The sequence below is a fragment of the Cicer arietinum genome, chromosome 8, assembly GCF_000331145.2.
Source record: "Cicer arietinum cultivar CDC Frontier isolate Library 1 chromosome 8, Cicar.CDCFrontier_v2.0, whole genome shotgun sequence".
Classification (NCBI taxonomy): domain Eukaryota; kingdom Viridiplantae; phylum Streptophyta; class Magnoliopsida; order Fabales; family Fabaceae; genus Cicer; species Cicer arietinum.
In genome coordinates, this window is record NC_021167.2 from 4,125,615 (window position 1) to 4,135,253 (window position 9,639).

The following is a 9,639-nucleotide window of genomic DNA, read 5'->3' on the forward strand; positions in this document are numbered from 1 at the left end:
CTTTTGTGTTTATTACTTTCTCAGTAACCCACTTTTATTGTATATATAGGATGTTAATTTAGTTCCGGATATTTGAGGAGGTATAGTTATAGTAGGACTCAAATGTCTAGGTGATAAATTTTATTAAAATTTTAATAGATAATTAAAGGATATAATATTGATAAGTTTTTAAAATGTGAATGGATAAATAAAAACTATAATATTATATTTTATATAAGAATTGTAAGTTATAAATTTATAAAAATGTATTAACAATTAAATTGATAATGATTATTAAACAAAAGTAGTAAATCGAATTTTGATTATTATATTTTTGTCACTCTAAATAATTTTACTACAAACATTCATAAGTATCACTTTAAATATAATTATGCTATTTATTTAAAAAAAAAAATCTCATCTATTGAAAAATATTCAGATCAACAGGGATGAAAGTCAAGATAAAAAACATTTGTGCAAACTCAGTCAAAGTCAAATTTTCTTATTCCCATATATTTTGTTAGTAAATAGTCCTAAAAAAGATGCAACTATAATCCCTGCAATACTAAAAATATTAAAGTGTCGTATTTTTTTTTATCTTATGAATAGGATCATTTATACGTTTTTAATTTCTTTTTTCTTATTTTAATAATTAAATTATTATTTATTTTATAAATTAAAAATAAAATAAAATGAAATATAATTTGTTTCTTCTTGTTAACAGAGTGTTGTGTGTGTATGGCTAAGTCGATAGTGGCAAAGGTTCTACTTAGAGATGATAATTAAACTCAAATTCAATAGATATTCATAAAAATAAAAAAAACTTAAATGAATAGGGTAAAAATCTATATAATGGATAATTATCCGTAAAATTAAGCGGGTATGGGTGCGAGTACGGGTACTATATTATCCACCTGGCACCTGCATTTATATAAATATATTATTTATTTATTTATTTATTATATTAGTGTTTAGTTTAATTAATTATTTTCTTATATTTTAACATCTATTAATATCGTTAGACTACTATAATATTTATAATTGAAAGATAAACGTTTGCAAACTTTTTAAAATTTGATTATGATGAATATGTAAATAATTATGACTTTATAACTAAAAGTTTCACCTTATTAATTGTGACTTTATAATTATACTTGCAACTTCCTATTGATGATTTTTACAGATCTCGAATAATATTTAAGTGTGGATAATGGATATGAGTACCCACACTTAGATATTCAGAATTTAAAAGTACCATTATTAAAATTGATACAAAATATGGACACTAGATATTTTTTTTAAATTAAACAAATATAAAGACGAGCATTACAGTATTATATCCAAACTCTGCCGATTGTCGTCCTCCACTGTCTAATGAGTGACCGCAAACCCAATTCATCTTGTGTTTATCACTTTTATATATATAAAAGATATTTATTTCATTTATATATATATAGAAAGTTGTATATTTAGTTGATCCATATTACAAAGCATAAGATATTGGTTGACGCCTGTTTATCTTGCAATTCTGTTTTGTTCCACTTATGCGATTGCGATTCTGTTTTGTTCTACTTATGCGCTATTTGAGGACTTATAGCAAGTTTTTAGTTAAATAAAAATCATTTTTTGTTTTAAATAATTCAGAATTTTTAAAAAATAATTTTTTAATTCCAAATGGTTTATTATTATAAAAATATTTTTCTTAAGATGATTTTAAATCTCTTTGTAAATAAAATAATTTTATATCATTATGTCATTAAATTTCTATTTAGTATATAAAATAATTTTATGTCATTATGTCATTAAATCTCTCTCCAATGTTATGCATCTCTATTTCCTCCGTCCAATCTCTATTTAGGTAAACCGTTTCATAATTTTTGGATCTTATGTACAAATGTTTCAACTCTAATTTTGTGTACTATATAAGTCAAGTTAGCCACATTGTTCCATTGACCTTATGTTCAATTTATGTTTTGTATATTATATTCTCATAAAATCTAAGAAATAAACAACTCTCGTTGTTCTATTTTTCCCCCTACTTATTTCTCTTCATATATAGAGGCACTGCCATGAGGAAAACATACTTGACACTAGATATGGTGTGGAGGACATTGTGGTAATAGATCAAACCTGTATCAAATATATGTTGAAATTACTATAATGTGATACAATTTATTTATTTATTTTTCAATATCTATTTGTGTTATTGATTACTTATGTCGGTAATCTTTGGATTGTCAGGTTATCGAAAGGACTACTAATTTGATAAAGGAAGAAATAGCTTAAGGACCTCGGTTGCTTTTAATAAGTTATAAATTAAATTGGTGAAAAATATTAATTTAGAGATTAAATTGCCGGTTTATTCATAATAATCTACACAATTTTTTAAATATTTTAATTGTATATGAATATAATAAGTTGTTGTTTTAATTCAATTGAAAAGAAACTTTCAGTACTATAATTAATAATTAAGTAAAAATAGATTTGAAATTCAACAAATAACTCTATTATTTCTTTATAAGACATACATCACTGTCTTTCGAAAATTTATAGATAAATTATCTATAATTTGACAAAGACAAAATAAAATTTATCTTTTTATATACGTAAAACAAACCAACGAAACATGATAGGGAAACACTGCAATTTCTGTTTTGCAACTAGTAACAATAATAAATAAACAAATAATACCATAAAAGAACCACATCCATCATACTATATTACTAACACACACACACACACACACACAAAATCCAAGCTTAAAGTCCGAAGGTGGATCAAACATATTGAACAAAATATGCTAACCCAAATTTAGAACAACTAATTAATTCAACAATAAATCTAACACAAACTTACCTAATTTTAAATTTAATTCTCGATCTGAGAAAACAATTTAAAAAAAATGAAGCTATTTCATCTCCTGCAGCGCGTGATAACAGAACATCCTCTAGAGTAAGGATGAACAGGTCCTCTAGCTTTGTAACAGTTGTGAGTATAATAAGATCTTCCAGAACGTGGTGGACACGGGATTCTGTTAGCAGAGAGTGCACCGTAAGATATGTAGTACTTCACTCTACTCCAGAATAAGGATCTTCTACTCAAATCACCACCGTCCATGTCTTCTTCATCGTAAAGTGACATTGTAGTTGGAAATTCTAAACTATCAGACATGAGATTCAAGGTTGTTTCTTCGATCTGTGCATCCACGCGCTTGTTGAGACTAAGAAAGAAACATACTAGAAATGTGAGAATGAGCTTGAGAAGAGTAGAGGAAGCCATGAGAAGAAGTGTGTGAAGTTACAATGTTTTTTTATTTTGGTTTTGTGTTGATAGACAGGAACAGAGGTAGTCACATGGTGTTAAGCGCCAAAGATGGGAAATTAATGGTTTACAGTTGTCATTCATCAATGCATGTTTTTCCTCTGTGTTATGTTTCATGATGTGATGGTTGATGTTATTGGTTACGACGTCGTTTTGAGTAAAGAGTGTTGTCAGGATTATGTAGTTGATAGAACGGACGGTTGTGATGGGAGTGGTGTAGTGATGAGGTTGCGATGGAGTGTATTGTAGAATAGCTAGAGGGTTACCCTACGAAACGGTTTTGAATAAAGACGACGCGGATGGGACTGGTAACAACGGTGGTTTTAAATGACACTAATCACGGGACTGGGATTAGGTTTAGGAGTTGTGCGGTTTGTGATTGGTGCTTGTGAGTACGATCACAATAAAATCAATTAGACAGACGAAAAAATACAATTAGGCATTTTTTTAATTTATAATTAATTATTAATTTTATTAAAGAAATAAATTGAATTCACGGTCTTCTTTGTCTTTTGAATTCACTCAAATCATTATGTAAAATTATCTATTCGAAAACAAGAGAATGCTCATATCTTATTGCAGTGGCACATTTAGCAAAATTATCCTTCACACTTAAAATAAAGCATTTTGTATGCCTTGGTATTGTTTTCATTGTTATTGAAATAATTTTGATCAATAGGTTCTGGCAAGAAGTTAAATGAATTTAAATAAGTAGCAGAATCAATATTATCATCACAATAATCATTTTAGGAAAGTATGCAAAAGTATGTTATAAACAATGGCATTCCTAGAAAAAATTGACATTTCCCTAGTATGCAAATCTTAAACAATGTATGCTTTTGTTTCAAACTCAAACTCAAGAAAAATACATTTTGTAGTTCTATGATTCAACTTAGTTCTATTTTGCAATAATATAGAAACACAACATAAGGATTCAAAACTTTTTAAATCTTGAAAACCAGGTCATTGTTTGTACAATAATTGAAAAAGGAGACATATTGTTAATGGAACATTAATGTAAACCGTTAATCAAATAAACACATTGGACAACAAAAGAACAAAAAAAATTTAGACCGATTAGCGTGAAACGACTAGCTCCTAGTTGAATAAGAATGAAAAAATCATGTACCAATCTTTGTAATTTTAGATTTGTTTTTTGTAAGATAAATAAAAATATTTTTAGAGTAATAATCTAAAATACACTACGAAAAGAAAAAATTGACAAAAGTCTTTCTATATTCAGAATAAGTGGTATAGAAGTAGTACTCACTCAAAAAGAATCAAATTTTTTAAAATAGGCGACTTCTGAAAAACTTGGGGTTAGGAAGATTATGTGTGGAGGTATGAAAGTAAAACTTTCCAGAAACATCTTTTCAAAATCAAAGCCCATATAGACTAGTATAGTGCCCTCACTTATTAGGGTACATAAGAGTAGCCCATTATTTGACCCAAAAAACAAGAGTAGCCCATTCTTCTCCTTCCATGACCATTGACCAGCATTTCATTCTAACCTTGAACCCCATGGAGCAAAAAAGGGAGCAGATTTTTTCTTATACGCGCAATTTTTTACAATTGTTATACTTAGTTTTTTGGAAGTAAAAAAAAGAAACAAACAACAAACATCTAATAGAATATAGTAGAAGTAGAACGATGTTTTTCAAATGCAACAAAGTTGAGGGTGAAAATACACTTTTGTGGCCGATTACTCCTCAACTATTCATGTTCTTCACATACATATTCTTAAAGAGGTGAGTTGTTTTTCACAATTTGGCTACTCAAACCGACCGACTTGGTATTAGTTATCCCCATTTCTCTCTCGATAAGCATATGTAGGAAAGTAGTTTAATATGTACTTTAACTCATATCAACTTTTTGATTATAGTATTTTGGGATAGTATTAAGCATCACCGTGAACCTAATAAAATTTAATATTGGACTCGAAGTTCATTTGAACTTAATAGCCACGTTCAAATGTGCGCCAACTACAATTGATTTAGTCATCAATCGATTTTGCATCAATTGATAATACCAATGCCATCATCCGAGTCTACATCAATCAAATATTTTCACTAAAGCATAGTAACTATAATAGCCAATACATAATCCGACCAATGTTTTTTTGTGTGTGTTGACAACCACTTCTTGTTTTACTAACTAAAAATAGATATATAAAACCATAGGTGCAAGTAATATAAAATTTATTAACAAAGAATACAGGCAAGGGACCACTTTTCTCAATAATGTAATAATATATCAATTCCATTGTACACCTTATCCTATTATCTGGTATGTTTTCATACAACAACAACATTTGAACACGCTAAATTTATTAATATTTTATTGCTTTTCTACCTCTGATCTTTTCACATCTTACCTATATTGCTATTCATTATGGAATTATTTTTAAGTAAAAAATAGTTTATACATTACGAGCAATGGAAAATACTCTCTTCCAACGACTTTTCGACATTTATCTCTTTGAAATACATTTATAGATATACAAGTGCTTCGAATATGTTCCCGAATTGTTCTTAAAACAAAATCTAAGCAAAATTTAACATTTTTTAGTTTGTTCATTAATTATAATATTTTAAAATATATTTTATTTAATTTAGTTTTTATTTTTTATGAACGATTTTTTTTCTTGTAAATTAGATAAATATTAATAAGTGCAGTAGGAACATACATTAAAATGGGATAAAACAAACAAAAAGAACACATTAACAAATCAAATATAAAAGTAATTTTTGAAAATTGTGATTAAATTCCTTAAAATTTTAAACAAGGTTTTTTTAAACACAAATTTCAATTTTGGACTCTTAAAAGAGTTGTATTACTCTTAAAAAAAGAGTTATGACATATGTGCAGATTCTATATAAATATTATACAAAATATAGATCAAATACATGTCAGATATGTATAGCACAAAAATCGAGGTAAAAACATCAACAACAAAAAATTGTCATTATATATACATACGCTGTTCGATATTGAAGTTTATGTTTACAAAATATTACTGTTGTTTAAAGTTTGATTTAAGAGATTTATTATCAAGACACTAAATTATTATGGATTCAAGTAGTGGTCTTGCACTTATTATATGAAGGGCATTACAATGGAAGTTTCTTTGGATCCAAATAATGGGAGCGTGATTTCTCTTGCATTTGGTGGCTTATTTAGTAAAAAAAAAAGAGAAGAATAGTTCACAATCAACCTTGAAATGTGTTAGTAGTGTAGTGATACGATAAGAAGAGAATGTAATGAAAGTTTAACAATTTCACAATTACCCTTTGTATCTGCAAAGCATATAGTGTATTAATTACATATTTGGGACCACGCCACACTTTTAACATCTGCCTGCGATGTATCTTTCCCCGGTGACTGAGGTGATGAAGCTTGCAATGAATTTATTTGCTACTAATCTTCTGACAACTGTCATGTGATTGTGGGCCTAACTACTTCTGTGAGTCTATCTTTATTATTATTATTATTATCTTATTATAAAGTAGTAAAATATCATTTATTGAATGGAAAAGCAAACAACTTTGAGTAAATAAGATTCGCATAAAACAGTATCCCATTCATGCACTACCAATGCTGTGGTCCCTTCTCATATTCATTAACAAACCCTTCTTATTAGGATTGACCCCACACATCATGCATCCATCTCCTCTCTCCATTGTCAAATTTCATTTACATAAATACAAACATTATATTACATTTTTCCTAATTTCAAATTTTACTGCACCATGCAAGTGCAGTAGAGATGAAGTTGCTATAAAAAGCCCATTCAGTTTCCTGCTAAAATTGCTGCTTTTGCTTTTGTTGTTAGTAACTTACATAGATCATATCAACCTGCACTTTCTTTCTGTACTCTCTTCAACACTATTTTATTCTTTCACACTCTCACCTCTGCACCTACTTTCACTTTTCTCATCTTCCCCATTTCTCCACCTTCTATTTTCTCTGTACTTTCATTTCCTAGGACAGTGTGAAAATTCCATTCATGGATAATAATGAGGACATATTGAAAACCTTAGAAACTACTGATGAAAGCACCATGAATCACATGATGACAATGATGATGCAAATGGAAAAGTTTCCTGAATCAACATATCAACCGTTTTATAACACCAACTCCAATAGCAACAATCTTAATCTCAATCTCACCAACACAGAAAATGAATACTGTTTGATGAATCCACCACTCTCTTCTTATCCTCTTCAACCAAACAATGCTTCATCATATTCATACCCTTCATTAGAGAAAAAGAGTTCATCAATGACAGCAATGAGAGAAATGATATTCAGAATGGCGGTTATGCAACCTATTCACATAGACCCAGAAACCATTAAACCACCAAAGAGAAAAAACGTGAAGATTTCAAAAGATCCACAGAGTGTAGCTGCAAGACACAGAAGAGAAAGAATAAGTGAGAAAATAAGGATCTTGCAGAGATTAGTTCCTGGTGGAACAAAAATGGATACAGCTTCTATGTTAGATGAAGCAATACATTATGTGAAGTTCTTGAAGAAACAAGTGCAGAGTCTTGAACAAGCTGGGGGAATTACTAGACCTAATTTGAATAATGTTGTTGGTAATTTCCCTTCAGGAATGTTTTCTAATTATGCTAATTTTAATTATTCTTCTTTGCTTAGAGGTTGTTCATCACCTTGTCAAATGGTGGCTCCTACTTCTAAACATATGCTAAGTTGATCACAAGAGATTAATGTTGAATGTGTTAAATTATGGAATTATAATTTCTAAAACAGTTTCATGTTATTGCATTAATTCAATAAGCTAATGAATGTATGTGTTCACCAATTTTTCTATACTTTATTTTATTTTTGTTTTGTATGCATAAAGAGTCTGATATCTGCACTACACCTCTGTTTCACTGAGAAAAATGTCAGAAAAATAAAATAAATGTTTGAATAATGAATAAGAATCAAATCTTTTGGATGATATAATCTAAACTAGTACAACATGAAAATCTTCTATGTAGTACTGTAGTAGCAGTATTAGGTGTATGTTGTTATTAGCCTTCTAAATGTCCAAACTAAAAGGGGTAAGTTTTTCAGTTTTTGGCCATTTGTTTATCATTGGGGGAAATCACATGCAAATGCAGTACTTATTTCAACCCTGTCACTGCAAAGGTAGCAGTTCCAATGCATGCATATTTTAGTCAACAGTGCACCTAAAGCCAGAGTCAATATTAATTATATTTTTTTACTAGATCTTCTTCATTATTTAAACCAAGCCTTAATTTCCATTATGGGACATATACCATAAAAGGGTGAAGGCCAAAAATATACTACAAAAATATACTTTCATTATCTTAAAATCAATGTCTCATTTATTTTTATATTTTTGTCTTAAATTATTTATTATTTTACAGAGACTTACTCTCTCTAATCTCAAATATTAAACAAAGTATGGCGAATAAAATGAGTGTATAAATAATTATTTGACCTTTTTAGGAGTATTGTAGATTAGCCAACATATTTCTGCATGCATATTAAATTCTCTTCAAATTATACCAACCAATCTTACTTCTCAAGATCCACCGCATTTGGGAAAAAAACAAAAAACAAACTTCTTAAGATCTTACCACATTTGTAAGAAAAAAATATATTCTCAAGATCCAACAATCAAACCTTATTTTGATTATGTTACCTACACTTCTCCCAATCAAATTATTGTGTTCACCACTCTGTAACATTCAAGCTACAAGTACCACCTGGAGGTCCACGCCCAAATTAATAGTCATGTGGTAAAACACCCCATTGATCATCACTTATAAAATTATGGAAAAATATGAACCACTCAAATTATTCGGTCCGAATATATTATGCATGTTCCTCCACTTAAATTGTGATTTGGTTATGATGCAACAGGATAGTCAATTAGTGGTACATTTAGACCTAAATAGTGGCACCTTTATAGGTATGAGTTTTTCCCTTCTTTTTTTACTATCAATATTATTAGTATGTTTGTATTATATTAAAGATTATGATTGAAAACTATAAACCTGTTTATTATAATTTTAATTCATTTGCTTCGTCTATTAAACTAATCTTCTAATCTTATACACACGACGCCTTCATATTTAGACATTAGTTTTGATGGTTAAAATAAAAACATACATTGACCAGTGATATATGCATTATGATCCATTTGGTTTTGAGTGAATCGGTAAATTGGACGTCCCTGAAATTGTTAGCATCTGTTAAATTAGTTCATAAATTTTATAAATTCAAAAATATATTCTTCAAATTGTAAAATATCAATTAAAATAGTTCATCTATAAACTTTTGTCATTAAATATTTTGATGTTA

General features: G+C 28.8%; 2 protein-coding genes across 2 annotated transcripts; one reads left to right on the forward strand and one right to left on the reverse strand.

Annotated features, from left to right (window-relative positions):
* Positions 1-2,892: 2,892 nt before the first annotated feature.
* LOC101490551 (protein RALF-like 34) lies at positions 2,893-3,258 on the reverse strand. Its single transcript, XM_004511865.4, has one exon. It carries the CDS (start codon positions 3,256-3,258, stop codon positions 2,893-2,895), a length of 366 nt encoding a protein of 121 aa, XP_004511922.1.
* A 3,752-nt stretch (positions 3,259-7,010) lies between these two features.
* On the forward strand, positions 7,011-8,125 carry LOC101490876 (transcription factor HEC1). Its single transcript, XM_004511866.4, has one exon. It carries the CDS (start codon positions 7,307-7,309, stop codon positions 8,015-8,017), a length of 711 nt encoding a protein of 236 aa, XP_004511923.1. The 5' UTR covers positions 7,011-7,306; the 3' UTR covers positions 8,018-8,125.
* Positions 8,126-9,639: the final 1,514 nt, after the last annotated feature.

Coding starts and splice junctions, on each gene's coding strand:
- LOC101490551 (XM_004511865.4), bottom strand. CDS start 3,258: ATGGCTTCCTCTACTCTTCTCAAGCTCATTCTCACATTTCTAGTATGT.
- LOC101490876 (XM_004511866.4), top strand. CDS start 7,307: ATGGATAATAATGAGGACATATTGAAAACCTTAGAAACTACTGATGAA.